Source organism: Watersipora subatra, chromosome 8 (genome assembly GCF_963576615.1).
Source record: "Watersipora subatra chromosome 8, tzWatSuba1.1, whole genome shotgun sequence".
In the NCBI taxonomy this organism is placed as follows: Eukaryota; Metazoa; Bryozoa; class Gymnolaemata; order Cheilostomatida; family Watersiporidae; genus Watersipora; species Watersipora subatra.
Genome location: NC_088715.1, coordinates 14,115,751 through 14,134,850, shown reverse-complemented (window position 1 = coordinate 14,134,850; position 19,100 = coordinate 14,115,751). Strand labels below are relative to the sequence as shown.

Here is a 19,100-nt window from a genome sequence, read left to right as displayed (position 1 = left end):
TTTAGGAATTATATATATATATTTTACAAAGACAAATTAAGACATTAGCTAATAATACATATTTTACACAAATAGTTCCTATGGAATGAAAGCGTAAACTATAACACACTAAATGAATAAGGTTTATAAAAAGGTGATTTTAGCAATATGAAAGAGTTGTCTGCTCAGAGTTGTGGAGCAGACCATTTCAACAGATGATAGAAAGGGACAAAAATACAAATGCTTCTTTTACTTAAAGACTGATGATTAGAATAAATTTACTTTCGTACGAAAAGCTGAGCATCGAGTAGTAGCTGCTCACTGCCATCAACCTGTTCAATTCAAGACGAACTGTCCAAGACTTCTAAGCTAAGAGTTTGGCTACAACAGCCAAGATGACTAGGTAGAAGGGGGTGGCCAGGCTGGCAGCAGTATTACAATAATCATTGTGACAGACGCACACCTGTACATTCACAGTGCGACCAACTGCAACAAACAAATCATGTCTGACATTAGAGTTTACAATAATAGAAAACTGCAATGTTTAGAATTGTATCTAAGAATAAGGGTACATTCAGAGTTGCAATGCATTGGGGGTACAAGACTGTGGGAGATGTGAGGCGTCGTATTCTACTTGCAAACCCCTCACACTAAAGATAATTACAGTAGTTTTTGTCATGCCAACCTAGTCAATATGATCCATTGGCAGTCGACGAGTAAAAGTGCGATCACACAAAAATCTTTATCTTTAGGAGACAATGGTTGTCATACAGCGAAGAAATTGTATGCTTACCTTACAGGTAAGACCTGTGTATGCTCAATATAGTTATTAGATCATAAGTAATTATCATCTCTGGCATTAGGAGGATAACTCCAATTTTATGATTATTCACACAAAACAGCAAATGTTACCATATTCCAAAGATGCACAATTTTCAAAAATCACCAATCGATTCAATATTGCAAACAGATGATCTGCAATACAACACGATATTATTATCATGTAAAAAACCTTTATACATTATTGTTAATGGTTTTTGTATACAGACGGTTCCCTACTTACGAACATTCGAGTTACAAACAACGGTACATACAAACAGGTCTCCGCGTAGGCACTACTCAGAAGCACCACCTAGCATCCACCTTTCTCTGCCCAGTTCGTTGCAGTGCACAAGTGCGTGAACGTATCTCCAGTGCGCAAAGAACTTTTTTATTTTTACTGAACGTATTGTAAAGGGATTTGACGACCTTTACTTGGCACGATCTAGACTAATAAATAAAGAGAAGAGATTGCCTGTGGTTTCATTCAGCTTTTTACTAGCGAAGGAAATTTCACTAGCCGAGGAGCGTACGGCTATCTGCTCTGCTCAACTAAGTGAACGCACTCCTTTATATACAATAATATCAACCGTTCCGGCAAACGGTAAGAACACCGGCTAAAAAGGTGAATAAATAGGACCGCTCGTGCTTTGGTATGACAACAATATAAGTGACGATAAGTGATAGTGTTATGACGGAATATCAGATATAACAATAGCATAACGAGTGAAACAACGATATAATAAAAGGACAACACATACAAAAAAATAAGACAACAACGATAAGTGCTAGCATAATGATTAAAACAACAATATAATAAAAAGTATAGAGTAAAGAATATACAATAAATAAGAAATGCAGTGTCATGGCCTGGCATCCACCAAAGTCTTATCTCCATTTTATTAAATATTTTTTCAGTACAAACCAATACAGGTTACTTATACAAGCCTTAAACATACTTATATAAACCTTCAATATACTTATATAGGCCTTAAACATAAATTATAATACAAAATATAGCACTGAAGCAACTTACGAACAAATTCGCCTTACGAACAATCGTTTGGAACGTAACACGTTCGTAGGTTGGGAACCGTCTGTATTTCAACTTAAAAAGAAACTGTTTTGTGTTTGTGATAATTACAAACATCTATTTCATGAATATTTCATCCATTTCAAGAAATTCTCATCTATTTCATCTGTGGGTAAAAGGCATGGAATGAGTTTATTAAAAAACTAAAAGGCATATGCATTTTATTTCCAGTATTATTTACTCTGAAAATTGTCAGATTTGAGCTAAATCGCAATTGTGCGATTATATAATTTATAATTGGCGATATCTCTTTAAAAGGTGGCGATTTTCAAAATAAATGCATTAAAATTGGCCAGCGAACAATTAAATCGCCATATCCTAGTTCAACTAGCACAGTTACCTCGTCGGACATGTTAAAACTGGATCACGATTACAAAATAGTAGGAATAAAGACCAGAAACTCTTGCCAATTGTATATATTTACGCAATGTTTTAGACTTATAAGTTGTATAAAATAATTTAATAAAATAACTACCTGTATGTTTAGTCTTTTCACAATCAAATAATGAAAGTTTGGTAATTCAACAGATATCAAACTGTTCAAGGAAATGAACATAGCCTTCCAAATTGGTAATTTATAAAAAACCACATCACGGTTATCCGTGATGGATTGCGGAGTGTGTTACACAGTGAATCTCTTGCTACTTCACGTCTGACCTTTCGCAGTTTCAGTAGTTGGCGGTCAAAAAATAAACGAGATTAATTAAAAAACTTTAAAAAAATTAAAATACATAAACAAAATAAAATTTAAAAACATGTGACTTCCTTCTCATAACGAACCCAGTTAATCACAAATACGAGTATTCAGACTAGACGAATTCCGAACTACGGTATGTTATATATAAGTACATTCGCCGGTTTAAAATACTGGGACCAGAGTTGATATATAAACTGACAGTCAATCAAGATAACTTCAATTTACTTATTAAATAGGAAATACGTTTATACAACACATTTAGAAAGTTTTGATCTTGTTACGGTTCTTCATGGTAATGTGCTATGCATGTATGTACAGTGTATGTACAGTGTATGTACAGTGTATGTACAGTGTAGACAAAATGCAAATATTTCTATGGATCATTACTTTAGTACAATAAGTACTAAGTAGTAATTGTTAGTAGCCTACTTACTTTAGAAAACCCATGATAACTTAAATTATCGAGTTCAAGAAAAGTCAAACGACAAAGAACCAAGAAGCGGGGTATGATAATTGAAGATAAAGTGTACAGAAAGAATATAATTTATACACTTTTTACACACTTTTTATATATATTGTAGTCCAAAATTCGTCTTCAGTCTGAAAAATGGAGACTAGTCTAAACTAGTCAAAAAATTGTCTAGTCTAATAATTTTTGACTAGCCTGAAATTTTAGTCCGCAACATAAAGAAGCAGATATCCATTCCATATCACCAGAACCACCCCTTATCCATTCCATATCACCAAAACTACCCCTATCCATTCCATATCACCAGAACCACCCCTTATCCATTCCATATCACCAAAACTACCCCTATCCATTCCATATCACCAGAACCACCCCCTATCCATTCCATATCACCAGAACCACCCCCTATCCATTCCATATCACCAGAACCACCCCCTATCCATTCCATATCACCAAAACTACCCCTATCCATTCCATATCACCAGAACCACCCCTTATCCATTCCATATCACCATAACCACACCTATCCATTCCATATCAGCAGAACCACCCCTTATCTATTCCGTATCACCAGAACCACACCTATCAATTCCATATCACCAGAACCACACCTATCCATTCCATATCACCAGAACTACCCCTATGTATTCCGTATCACCAGAACCACACCTATCCGTTCCGTATCACCAGAACCACAACTATCTATTCCGTATCACCAGAACCACCCCTATCTATTCCGTATCACCAGAACCACACCTATCCATTCCATATCACCAGAACTACCCCTATCTATTCCATATCACCAGAACTACCCCTATCTATTCTGTATCACCAGAACCACCCCTACCCATTCCGTATCACCAGAACCACACCTATCCATTCCATATCACCAGAACTACCCCTATCTATTCCATATCACCAGAACTACCCCTATCTATTCTGTATCACCAGAACCACCCCTATCCATTCCATATCACCAGAACCCGCCCATTTTTAACTGTATTTCATGTGCAAGTGAAGTGACAAAAAATTGAATCTTTACTATTACGTTATTTTATACATATAAATTACACCTTGGCAAAATTGAAGTAATATGGTTGTTTTAGCGCCATACAGAATTACTTAGAATCTTTGTAAATAGATCTTCAAACTGTGAAACCAATTAAACGAAATAGAGATTATTTATTATAATTTCACTTGCTCCCAAATACAGTTTGGACACGAAAATTCCAGTGAGGGAGATAATTTGCATATGAAAGCTAGTTGTAATCATATAACATGCACATGAACTTGCAGGGCTCATCCATTCCTATGGCTATATTATATAATCAAAAATCAATGACATCCCATGCTGCCCTATTTTATCATCCTACAGCCAAAGCCTTAAGCTTTCCGTACAACACTGGCACTCAGTAATGAATAGCACTGCCTGACACTAGAACTGCAACTTCATGCTTGGTAACTCAATAGAGCAGTCACCCTGGCCAATTGATGGTCTCTACTGACTCTCTTATCACACCGAATTAGCAAACCAAATCAAGCATTGCACTAAAATCTTAGCTCCTCTAACCAGTCAAGCCATCAAAAACATCTATAGGCGCTGTAGAAATTAGTTGAGTGATATGCGAGAAACAAGAGGCTGGGAGGACTGCTGTACCATCACTGCTTATAATAATATACATAGAATTACTACTATAACCAGCACTTGCTGATAACATAACTATCATGTAAGTACTATTTTGTCTTAACAAAAACATTCGCCGAGGCTTCTAAAAACACAAATAGATTATTCAGCTCCAAGTGTAATACTTCCTCAGGCAGCTAATTAGATGCACTGCAGCATGATTAATAAGCTGAGGTCATAGCTTGAAAGGAAACATAGTTCATGACACTAATTCACTTAACTTAGAAAATATGGTTTACTTTGCAGAGGTGAGTGAGCCATATTCTCTCTCTGAGAAAGAGAGGGGAATTAAGGCGTGGTCACACGAGCACCGAACCGACGTAGGATCGGTTCGGAGGCTGGTTCGGTTCGTGGCACATGTCACACGGCATCCGAAGTCACTTCGCTTCCTAGATACCATACGTATAGAGACAGGACACTGTTTCATTAGTAGTTTTTATGTAGTTGAGTTGAATATTTCTATTGTAAACAAAAAACTTTGAGGAACAATTATAAATTATAATTACACAGCAGATTTATTAGAAGATCGTTCAGCTGTTCAAAATAAATCACTCGATCCAAAGATTTTGTCAACCCTTCCCATCAACATAATTATATTTTTTGATTAACACATGAATGTTTTCCTATGCTGAGTACATAACAAACAAAAACAGTCTTTATTAATAGTACTGGGGGTTTTACATGAATAAATCAGTCAACAATACTTCATCAGGATGAATATGACACATTACTTATGAAAATCACAACCATTCTCTTACATTCATGCAAAACTTAAGTGCAACATCTTACATTTATGCAACACAATTACAAGTCCGGGTGAACCTTGTCATAAATTGCTTCATGTTGTTTATTTAACGAAATAAAAGTATCGTCCCATTTCTTTTTTAACTTTACTCACATGCGTGTAAGGAGAAATGTGACGCGTGCTCGCTAGAATTCTAACCAGCCAATAAGAGCAAGGGCTCGGCCAAGAAATTTCGAACAGAACCGAAATGGTTCGTTTCGGCCAGAAATGTCTTCGCCCGAACTTTTTACAGCTGAGGGCGATGTCGTTTTGCATCATTTAGTTCGGTTCGGCGCAAGTGTGACCACCCCTTTATGGTTTCTCTTCTACCCTCTTTAAGAGAGGAGGGGGAGAAGAGGGGGAGAAAGGGGGAGAAGAGGGGGAGAGAGAGAGGTTAGAAAGAGAGAGGGGGAGATAGAGAGAGAGAGGTTAGAAAGAGAGAGGGGGGGGGAGATAGAGAGAGGGAGAGAGAGGTTAGAAAGAGAGAGGGGGGAGATAGAGAGAGAGGTTAAAAAGAGAGAGGGGGGAGATAGAGAGAGAGAGGTTAGAAAGAGAGAGGGGGGAGATAGAGAGAGGTTAGAAAGAGAGAGGGGGGAGATAGAGAGAGAGAGGTTAAAAAGAGAGAGGGGGGGGGAGATAGAGAGAGGTTAGAAAGAGAGAGGGGGGAAATAGAGAGAGGGAGAGAGAGGTTAGAAAGAGAGAGGGGGGAGATAGAGAGAGAGAGGTTAGAAAGAGAGAGGGGGGAGATAGAGAGAGAGAGGTTAGAAAGAGAGAGGGGGGAGATAGAGAGAGGGAGAGAGGTTAGAAAGAGAGAGGGGGGAAATAGAGAGAGAGAGAGAGAGAGAGGTTAGAAAGAGAGAGGGAGGAGATAGAGAGAGGAAAGGTCAGAGAGAGAGAGAGAGAAAGGAGAGAAAAAAGGGAGGGGGTGGGTAGGGAAAGAGAGAGAGAAAGGGAATGGGAGAAAGAGAGGGAAGGGAGAGAGAGGGGGAGGGAGAGGGATGGGAAACCAGCTGTTAACTGCTAGAGGGTTAAGCGACAATGAATACATGCAACTAGTAGACTACCGAAGATGATTCAGCCTGATAACAATGTAATCCCAAGCAAGGCTTAAACATTCCATATGAGTCATGACAGATGCTAATGACACAGTTGGTTTACTCATCTACTTGACAGGCAGGCTGAATGCATGCCTCAGGATACACAAGCACTATGTTTCCATGGTGCGAAGTACTGCGAAGCAGCCCCCTCCGAAGTCGAGGGGATTGTACGTTTCCATGCTGCGCAGTGGTTTTCAGCAAATACCGCAAATTAGCCAGAGAAGAGAAATTGTATAAATTGAATCGCCTGATGGAGAAATAGAATCGATCACGGATACCGAACGTCATAAACAGTCTTTTTTTATTATTCTGTCGTCATTATACTTTTATTTACAATACACATTCACAAGGTTTTACAAACCTTAACACACTTTTTACATAGTAATATATTTTTAATAAGTATTTTTAAGTATTATAATATTTAAACGTTAATTTAGGACTTGCCACCTATTTTTCGAAGTGTTGGCATCGATAAGAAAGTCCAGGAAAGTAATCACCTTATCATCCTCGTGAATGCAGACTATAATTAAATTTATGTGAAAGAAGATCGGAAGAATAGTGAAAAAACAAGATTAGCAGAACAACCTTTGTACTAGTTTATTGCCATCGAAAAATCTGTCTCCACGGCATGAGAGCTATGCGCAGCCACTGCGCAGTCGCTGTTTCCTTGCTGCGAATTTGCACTGGCTTCGCACTGATCAGTGCGCAGTGATTTCAGTGCGAAGACGCCGTTTCCATGATTCGGAGAAAGCGCAACTCCGAAGCACTGCGCATCATGGAAACATAGTGAAGCATTCAAATGCAGTGGTTCCTAACCTTCTTGTTCACACACAAAATCTTGGAATATTGATGGTAACGAATGAAATCATATCCATCTTTCTATAATTAAAGTAAAATACTACAACTAAAGTAAAATAATATTTCTGGCCTCCTTCCCAAGGAGATCAATCATACTCACCCACATTGTCGGTCTCATTTCTACAGCCATGAAAACTCTTCAGGTCATCAGCATCGGTCTTCTGAATACACCTCCTTTTGACATATAAACCTAACGAATAAGAAAAGTCGTATCATCAGTGTCCCTCACAGTTAGCTCCAAAGATGGCTATATTTTAAGTTTAACTTACACAAATTTTTTGTTGACTTTATTAAAAAGTATCGGTTTTTTTTTCTTCTAGTCGTGACTGTTTTAGACATCTGAGATGGTCTGACTGCCAGGATGTTTCAAAATTAAAATCAACCAAGCTTGGTTGTGGTTAGAACGCTCAGATCAAGCTGGAGTGCGGATTATGACGTCCATAGTTACAAGGAGACCGGCATAATAGAGAAACATAACACTGCAATTTGAAAGCAATAGCCGATATCGACTATTGCCAACAATAACAACTAGTGACATCATTTCGCATGAATTTTTTTTCCGCGAGTTTTAATCACCATAGTTCTTTTGATTTTAATTTTGAAACATCCAGGCTGTAAGATCGTATAAACATCAATAACAACACAAATTATAGAAAACGAATAGCGATACTTTTGGATAAAATCTAATAAAATTTTGTTTAAATTCATTTTTAGCAAAAAAATCCCATAAATATAGTAACCATATCTTTTCACTAATAGATATTATGACAAAATCAATTACAAAATATGAGAAAAGGGCTGCCACATTGTGTCAACATTAAAATCCACAAAACTTGTTTGCAATTGAAACTCTCAGAAAAAACCTCTCCAAAAAAGACATCAATAATCCTACTTCTTGTTTGTCCCTGTCATTACGACATCGGCTAATGTGTTCAGGTTGCAGTGCTATGTTTCTGTATTGATATATATTTTAATCTGTTATATGCTCATGATTGTTGGAACAAAACTTCAAATATAGCCTCAGCTACATTGTTACAAATATAGCCTCAGATACATTGTTACAAATATAGCCTCAGATACATTGTTATAAATATAGCCTCAGATACATTGTTACAAATATAGCCTCAGATACATTGTTATAAATATAGCCTCAGATACATTGTTACAAATATAGCCTCAGATACATTGTTACAAATATAGCCTCAGATACATTGTTACAAATATAGCCTCAGATACATTGTTATAAATATAGCCTCAGATACATTGTTATAAATATAGCCTCAGATACATTGTTACAAATATAGCCTCAGATACATTGTTACAAATATAGCCTCAGATACATTGTTACAAATATAGCCTCAGATACATTGTTACAAATATAGCCTCAGATACATTGTTACAAATGTCTCAGCTGATTTAGAGATATGCTGGTTAGATTTTGTCCCATTGTTTTCCTCTGAATGCCAAGTAAACATTCAAGTACCCGGTGGTGAGGAGTCCAAACCAATGTCAATATGTTTGAACTTCTTATTTATCCCTTATAACAACATGCATGACTATTGACTTCATTTTTTAGGAAAGTCTCGGTTTTTTTTCTAATCATTTCAACTGTGATAAAATTTTGTCCATTTTCATCTTAAAACAACCTGGCAGCCTGATCACATAAAACAAAACAAAATCTCGAATGCTAGAAAATCATCTATACTTTTAGATAAAATCTTTCAAAATGAACGTGAATGATTTTTTGAATACATCTCTTGCCTCCTAGACTTAGCAAGTTAGTAAATTAGCAAATTCACAAACAAACACTTCAGCCCAATCGTGTTTTCCTCAATGCTACCTGCTCATCGTTCATCCTGACTTCATTAAAAAGTTTAAATACGTATCCATGAATTGGGGAGGGCAGACACAAAATTGAACTAGTTTGACAGCTAAAAATATGCTTGACAAGAGGCCTAATCAGGGAGAGGATAAAAATGAACACCTTAAATCATGATAATGGTATAAAAACTAGTTTAGCTGAATACATGCAGCTGAAGAGTAAGATTGATACATGACTTTTTGATGCTTCAGAACTGTGTTGTGTCGTCATACCCATTGATAAACAGCAAATACACACAAATAACATACGAATAATATAATTTATTTATTGTAACAATATTTTGACATTTGAAGGATTTTTTAAAACAGATGCAACAGAAAGCAAATATCTTTTCAACTAATAGTAAATACAGTAGGGGCTCCTACAAAGTAAACAATTCAGTCCAGGAGCATTTACGTTAAAGGGGTTTTATGTTCTACAAACAGTAATATACAAATAAATTGCCTGGTATGTTCCAAGATCTTTTTAAACTCACCCCTTTGGACATACAAAAAAAAACTTGACTTTTTAATGTATTGGCAGTATCATAACTGTAATACTATTAGTTTGCATCAACAACTTTTTCCTTTTTCTGATCAATTTCATTGACCGTATAGACTATGATTGCGGTGAATCTAGAATAAGTTGATGGGGAATGCACATATTCGATATCCATTTACAACGGATTGTTTATTTTTCTAGACAGCAAAGTCTATTTTGCAAAGTAAAATCAATAACAAATATTTTATACATCTACAATAAAGCAAAACAAAAAGATATTATTACTATAAAAACAGCGGTGTCTACCTGCTCATCGTCTACCTGTATACAGAGGCAAAGGTTAGGATAAAGATAACTTTTGGCGATAATCCTAACTCATAACATTCAGATTGGTAGACCGACGCTGTAACACCTGCACAAGTCGATCGCCCTCAAGTATTTATTAACAATTGTTCAGCTACCTATTCTGTTTTGTCGACACATCTGACGATTTATCACGATGAACTGAAATTTCATGGAAGTTCTATTTATAGGGACAATAGATATAACGCCATTTTTTCTCTCACAAGTGAGGCTAGAATGATATGCTACCATTCAAATCGAATTTGACAAGTTATCCTACTTGACACGTTACGTTATATAGAATTTTCTTATGTAGTACGAAGCAAAAACGTTGCATAAATCTTTTAGGTTATCTTGAGCTTACGTGAAAGGAGGTATAGGCTACGTTATAGGAGCGTCTATCGTAACTACGTTATAGGAGCGTCTATCGTAACTACGTTATAGGAGCGTCTATCGTAACTGTAATAAACTCCTCTATTATAAAACCGTTTTGACATGACAGCCACCTCACTGTTTTCCACATTATTTAGTAAGACCTTGATGCTAATGATAACTATTTTTGTTTTAAAGTAGTTTTGCAGCAGAAATTTAGTTCCTAAAAACGTCATGAACAAAGCTATATATATGCTTATCTATAAAACACATAAAAAAGATTTAATTTAAGTAACTTTATTTGACCTACATGAAAACTAGACAAAAACATAATTTAAAATAAAATTCATCGTTACAATCGCGAGTTATTTTTTACAGAATACACAAAATGCTAAAAATAATTGCAATACTTTAAAACATATTTGATTGCTAAGAGACCACAAGTTTTATGAAGTTGAGATGACACAAACAAGACATTGATTAGGGACATAAATTTACCCATTTTTACTCAAAGGGAAATGAGTGCCTCAAAACAGTTAGAAAATCAAGCATTTTAACGAGATTATAAGTTTTTTTTAACAATAATAATAATAATTTTAACATATCATATCATTGACCGAGCATTTAAACATATTCAAGTTCGGACACTTGAATGAACAGCAAAAGAAAATAGCAACATTTTAAGAGAATTTGACAAATTTTTTTGTTTCTAACCTTACATACAGGTAATATGTTTTTGCATTATCAGTGAATGTTGTATTTGGGGACGAAAATATATATTTAATGCATTGAATGTTGTCACAGTTGGAAATTGGAAAGCAATTGGAAAGCGGATTGGAATTGAAAAAGATTGGATTGGAAAAGCAATATGATGGTGTAACATAGACATTGGTTACACGCAGGTCACGGCAAAAGAACGAAATGAAAAGGATAAATTACACAAAGTATAAGAACTTGAAGCAAACTCTTCAACTGTACAAGATAAGATATAGCGAGGTAGAAAATGAAAGGGGTTATAAAACATCTTCATCTTGGAAGCTAGATCGACAATAGTTTTCCTAAAACAAATATCTGCCAAACTTGGAGTGGCAGTTTGCTGCAAAAACATTTTGTAATTGTAACCAGTTGGCCTTACCTTTATCCGTGTCCTCTGCGGTTTTCACACAAGCCGCTTCATCACATTCTTTTGTGGTAATGTTGGCTTGTGGATTGAAATCTTGGTAGGGACAGTTGGCAACATCGTCTTGATCGTCTTGATAGGCTGAGCATTCATAGCATCGTAAATAATCAGTGGCATCAACAGACAGTCCTGCAAAAATCAGCCACCATTTTCAACTTGTGTGTTACAATTGCTTATAGAGCAAACTACTAGGAACCTTATTTTACATGTGAATCATTTGAAATAGCAAGTTTGAAATTGTGAGCTTTCAATACTGATTATTGAAAGCTCACTCAATGACTCAGCATGATTCACAGATGTGAGTGACTAGAATAGGGCTATGTTTATGTGACTTACTATACTACTATACTGTACCACTATACTGTGACTCACTTGTGAGGGTTCTTATTCGCAACACAACAAAGCCTAAAGTTAAAACAACTATCAAGAATATGTTTACAAAAATGAAGGCAAAATGTTACGATAAACATGAGTGGAAATACCATGGATATATTTATTACTAGTACTTATGCTTCTACACTAATGACAAATATCGTTTATTATTTTGTAACAGCAACATACTACATTCACCATCCTTCGTTTCAGTCTATGAACTTTTTGTTAATACAACCTACAATTCATTATCCCAACTACCTACAATTCATTATTCCGACTACCTACAATTCATTATACCGACTACCTACAATTCATCATCCCGACTCCTCTGCAATACGCTTAAAACACTTTTGTTCAACTCACTCAATAATCCTTATTTCTGCCTTTCAATTTTTGCTTTGGGCATGCAATAAAACATGAGTTTGTTGATGATTATTAACACTGATGAAAAGTTATACATACGCCCATTGATTAATTTGAGTAGAATAAAATTTGTTATGAATCAATAACATTTTGACTTGAAAGAATCTAGGATTCCAATCGATTCGTGAAAGCAGCCTGTTAGAAGACCAGCCGACTACGCAGCCGTGAAACTTGCTGAATTATAAAAAAAACTAACGCAATCATATCAGAATTGTGAAATACATTAACCTAGAACAAAGCATTGATTTAAGGTCAGTTGAAACTTCACTTATAATAATAAAACCCATACCAATCCTGACACACTCATGCCTTACAACGCGATATCTAACCTAATTCCAAACTAAGCACCTTCCTAAACACGCTGGATACTATTGGTTTGATAGATAAATGTGAACCAATTAACTTGGCAAGAATATATGCAATTCACATAGAGAACATTATCATGATACACTAAACTTCAGATAAACATAATCTTACCTATCACTGAACAAAGAACGGCAAAAATGATAGCCTTATACATTTTAGAGATAAATCTGTAAAATTTACAATTGTACAGGAAGACTGACGATGAGCGTTTCCTTCTTGCTTTTCGTAAATGATTGTCCGCAACATTGACGTCTCGATATCGAATCACTTTACGTCCGCTGGTTAATAGTCAGTTTCGCGGAGATTAAAAGTAGGTCGGCTCAAAGAAAGAACAAATCTTTAGAGATTCTACGCCGTATATGTAGCGGATAGAAAATTGTAGGCTATTTCATTGACCCGTTACTGAGTAGAACATAGAATTATACATGCAATGTTAAAACTCAGGCCCGCTATTAGCCTGTCTTGGACAAACGGTTGTTTTTGCAGAGTTGTCCCCCGGCAAGCGCGACAAAACAGTTGTTTTGCTCGCCGCGCTTGCCGGGGGACAACTCCGCAAAAAAAAGTTTGTCAAGACAAAGCATTGAAGCATTAGAGCATTAGAGCATTGAAGCATTAGAGCATTGAAGCATTAGAGCATTGAATTAGTGCCATAACATTTTCCGCATTACCTATTCATCACTTTTTTGAATATTCAGACCAGTTCTTGAATATTCATCCACTGTCTGGTCTCCATATTTATCCAAGCACATAGACTCCCTCGAGTCTGTGAACAGAAAAGCTTTTAGGTGGGTGTTTAAACCTATAAAAAATGAGAAGATTTCTGACCTCATGTTTGAGTGGTCATGGGCCACTCTTGCAGAGTGTCGGAGGTAGGCCGACCAAAATCTAAAAAACAAAATAATAAGGGAAAAAATTGCAATACTAACCCATTTTTTCTCAAATGCCCACTTGCACAATACACACCACAAAAGGACTAAAGGTGCAATCAACATAAATGTTAAAAAACACTCCTTTATTGTGCGATCCCTTAACAGCTAGCCCCCTTTTTTCTTTTTCTTTTTTTGCGCAACCCTACTAAGAACCTTCAATATTTATTAAAAGTTTTTGTCCCCGCCTATCCCTACCTTCCACTTTAATAACAACATTGCCCCAACCAAACTTAAAAATCACAATAAAAAAAGGAAAAACCCAAACTAAGAGTAATCTACTCATGTTGCCTAATAAAGATATCGCTATAATGCCCCATTATGGGGCGAATGCGATTAATTAATTTGACTTGACTTTATTGAGTACTTCGCAAGGATTTCCGGTGAAGATACAAACAACTCCTAACAGTCGAAATACTGCTGTTTATAGTATGTCGATATATGTATTATAAATATATGTAGGCATAATAAACTTTGATGTTTACTTGGCTTCTAGTTGCCGTGTCTGAAAATTTGACAGCAGCTGGAAACTAAGTAAACACTAATCTTCATTCCAATTACATACGTACTTACATGTATACAGTTGGTCAGCAGAAAGCGAAGTGAAGTCGATTTAGGTTTGTAGGCTAAAAGGGATTGTCTGATCCCTAACCTTCTGTTTTAAAGGAATTGCAACTCTTAACTCGTTGCTGCTTTTGTAAAGGAAAAAACTACTTCCTTTGAATCCTGACAAGTGGAAATGACCAGGGGATGCAACTGTCCTGCTGGTGCACTGTGATGGTGGTACAATCTGAGATGCTGGTGCAATTTGAGAGATTGGTTGCCTTATTCCTAGTTACTTATTGGAGATGATGCTTGCTGATGCACCTGTGCTTGCTGCTGCAATGCATATGCTGGTGCAACATGTATACTGGTGCAATGTGTATGCTAGTGCAATGCAGGTGAAGTCGAGCGGGTTGATGTTCATAAAAAAGATCCAGTGAAGATTGCAGTACGCCTTGTATTGTGCACAACAATGAACATATCCATACAGGCAAAGCATGTACATATTTGAGGGCGGGCCTTAGCAAGTTCAACCTGGTCAAAGAGAACAGCTGGGTACATGAAAGTTTGTAATGAATAACAGGCACCGTCCTCAACACATGATTAGATAATGGCTACACATATAATGACAACAGAAACAAGGAATAATTATGAATATGTATAATTGGTTATTTGTATCAGTCCACATCAGAGGATAATAGTACAGCAGAACAAAAACTGCCTTGGTCTAACAACCAAACACCCAACAACTGACATTGTCTGAGGATGCATTCAGTGGAACCTTGGTTCTCGAACGCTGCAGTTCTCAACCAATTCGGTTTTCGACCAAAAAAGTTGAGATTTGTTCGTCTCGGATCTCAAACATAAATTCGGCTCTCGACCAAACCGGAGCATGCGCATTAGAATTAAATGTCCGGGACAGCTCCAGAAACAGCATGGAAACATTCGTTAACAAAGGGAGAAGCAAGTTACACTTCATAAATTCTTTGCAAAAAGGAAGGAACCATCTGGGACGACGTCTTTCTACCGAAGAAATTTGCTAGGGAGACAACTCCTCCAGTCGAGTTACTCTAAATTTTTTTGTAGGATGGTTCTCCTTTAAAGATGTGAAGTAAACATCCCATTGCTGTTTATATTTTCTTTTTACATGATTTTTGATGTAACTGATATGTTGTATTTTTTGTTGTTTCATTACAGAGCTGCTTTCAAATGACTTTTTTATGACTCAAATGAAATCAAATCATATCCGGCAAACTACAAATCAAATCAAATCCCCTACCGTTGTCAGCAGATTCGAAGCAAAGCAAATCAAATCAGCTCAATAACGAATTCAAATCCTGAATCATTTGAGAATGATTTGAAATACTCTTTCAAATTGTTTGCTCAATTATTGCATAGTATGATCAATCTACAGTGTAGCTGTAGCGGCATAGCCTGTACTCTTCCTATCCATTGGACCTGAACCAGGGGGAAAGGGTAGGGGATTTGCCCCCGTGCCCGTTTTGGGTTCTATGGATAGGAATAGTATAGCTGTATCTCTGTACCACTATATGTGTTATGTATGCTAAAATCACCACTAGATAAGGTTTTTTTCTTTGTTCTACGAGGTATATTAAAAAATCATTGCAAAGCACATCCTACCATTGGCTGGATACATCAATGAATGAGTGGAGGGTTATGTAACAGTTTATGGTCATGGCTGGGACTGCTTTTATTGAAGCTTTTAAGCAAGAATGTACAAATGTAATCAAAACAACTTTAGATACTTGTTTAAAGTTACAAAATATAAGATACAAATATAAGATAAAACCTGAAAATATTGGCAAGTGAAACACAGTTACTGAGGCTTGAACTTGAAGGAAACGAAACTAAGCATTGAGCCTATAATCAACAGTTACATTATATTAACACATTTATTTAAATACACTTGTTGCATTTTAGAAAAACTAGCTTCTGCAAGTTTTCAGATGTCAAGGAGCTCCTGTGTGGCCTCATGATGAAGCCACTTTTACTAAAAACCCGTTCTATTGGGAGCTGATGAAGCTGGTACTGAAAGGACCTTCAGCGCCAGCTTGCTAAGCCTCAGTAACTGTGTCTCACCTTGCCAATAGCTTAGAGTGTTACAAGAAGATCTGCTTTTCGCCATATACTTTTCAATCTCCTGATGTACTGAATCTAGGTTACTGGTACTAGCTAAAGGTGCTCTATTCAAAAAATCAGCGAACATATCTTCATTAACACATGTTTGTATTTGCTGAGTGCATGTGACTTCCTCTTTCTGTACATCGTCCTTTTTAATCGAAATCCCGTTTTAAGTATTATACTTCACTTAGTAAGTAAGTGACTGTGTATAAAATATTATTAATTATATTATTATACATATAATATAATTATATAATAATGTATAGATAAATGGTAATGTTAAAACTATGTATGATATATAAATATTACATTTATTATACTTACTTGGATAGAATGTTATTGTTATGCTATTCTTTTATAATTTAAAATAATAAGTTAAATCAAAATGTTATTTAATATTATTCTAATAAATTTGATATAACAAATAAAATTTTAATTTATTTTATTAATTAAATCCTACCCAATTATAATATAATGCATATTTATATTCATGAACATTGTCATTACTGTGAATATTGAATGTGTTGGCGGCATGGAATAGTATTGTATAGAATATAATATATTATAATACTATATTCATTCATTCACGCTGTAGGCACAGCACAAGTAATTTTTATTTTGACTAGTGATTGTGAGGTTAGAGTGGGATAGTCACAACCAATTACTAGCAATCAAATAATTGACATCAAAGTATTCAATGCCAGCACCACAACTACAAACATGCCTTTTCCACAATTTACCAGAGCTGCTCATGTTGATTTCTTTTACACACACGACACGCGGTCCTTTTCTTTTTTCCGTAGAGGGACACACACACGCGGTTGCTTAGCCTCGGTACTGATGGTGTGCATTTCTTGCCAAAGTTTGGGCTAACTTCGCAAATGTCGTGAAAATGTTTCGATCGGTTACAGAAGACAAGGCTATTAATAGCGATGTGATTTGAATTATTTTTTCAAATCAAGTCTTCAAATCAGCCCGAAACTTCGAATCAATTCAAGTTACTTCCAAAACTTTTCAAATCGAATCAAATCATCATTTGTGTCAAATCAGTACAAAATGATTTGCTTCAAATATTCAAATCACCATGATTTGAGAGCAGCTCTGTTTCATTATCAATTTCTGCAATTTTTGCTATTGTATCTTAACCTAGAATTTTTTCGATATTTCAAAAGCAAAACATACAAAATATTTATTTTCTGTTTTCATCATCCTAGATAGAAAATCTTTGATTAAAAATAAACACGGTCTATATTTACCCTTTTTTATTTATAGTATACAGTAGAGTTTCGGGTGTAAAATGTTAAAAAAATACTTTACCGAAGTTGTTATCTCGGTTTGGAACAGATTAAACCTTACATAAATTAATTCTAATGAGAATAATCGTTTCGGATCTCGAACAACTCGGTTTTCGAACAACCAATTCTAGAATAGATTATGTTCGAAAATTGAGGTTCCACTGTAATGCAACGGATCAGAAAGTCTAACAAGATAAGTTGATACCAACAGGAAATGGCCAGTATGGTGAGAGTAAGTTGATCTTTCAAGATGATCATGTTATCCCTAAACGAATCCAGCAGTACAACATCAATTGCCTAAAATGGCTACCTTAATCTTCAAAATTAATCTTCAAAAAACTCTTCTATTGTGAACTCGTGGATGAAACTGAAAAACATGACCAGCAAAGATAAAAGAGCAAGAGTAGAGGGAACTTCAAAAGTTGTCAAAGCACGGCATGCAGTAATCAAGCAAGTGGAACTGCTTCGGTTTATCAAAAGCCCAGATGCTACCAGATGGTGATTCCACAAAAAGTGGACCAATCAAGTATTAAGCGTCATAAGACAACTCAAGGCCGATCGAAATTTGCAGTTGTTCTGAAAGTTTCATGGCAATTAATTTAAAAAAGTGGACTGGCCCAAAAATTAGAATATATCTACATGTACATCTTAGACTTGCATGGCAATATCACATATAGATCACCAGTTAAAAAGGAAACACTTACTAGAAACAGATTGGGTACATTGCAAGTAGCTCAAAAATATAGTGTTCTGTATTTTTGACAAAATTTGGCAAAGATAAATACTTCAGGTACAAATTTTTCTAGTTCACAAGCTTGCCCCAAGTGTTTTTCATCACTATATACACATGCTGTGAAAAATCCAGCCCCCTCCAAAGGTGGGTCGGGGGCTGTATATCATGCTATATACAGCTCCCCAATGTGGGGGGCTGTATAACATTGGTATATCTAGGTGAATCCCCAGCATTACGCGGGCTGTAATCGTTTCTGTGTAATTCACAGTGTGCCTGTTCCTACTACAGCTCTATACCGATTGTAAGTCTTGGCCATGTCAGGTTAAGCGGCTTTCTTCATATACTGGCATACCTTATTTTTTCTTCTGGTGTGGCTTTACGCATATTGCTCGCCGCAGTGTTGAGCATGAGGTCATGAAAGATTGGCAGGTGTAATAAGTATGTGTTTGAATTATTCCATAGTATAGCCAGTTGGACGGCGTAGTGTAATGGATAAATTCTTGCCTGCAGAGCTGCCGGTTCTGAATTTAAACCAGTGAACAGATTTTTCCTTAAATAACT

General features: G+C 36.0%; 1 protein-coding gene across 1 annotated transcript; it reads right to left on the bottom strand.

The window, feature by feature from the left end:
• On the bottom strand, positions 1–13,170 carry LOC137401662 (uncharacterized). Its single transcript, XM_068088116.1, has 4 exons — positions 13,012–13,170; positions 11,692–11,865; positions 7,581–7,670; positions 1–465 (listed from the first exon to the last, which is right to left on the bottom strand). Exons 1-4 carry the CDS (start codon positions 13,052–13,054, stop codon positions 344–346), a joined length of 429 nt encoding a protein of 142 aa, XP_067944217.1. The 5' UTR covers positions 13,055–13,170; the 3' UTR covers positions 1–343.
• Between the last annotated feature and the right edge of the window lie 5,930 nt (positions 13,171–19,100).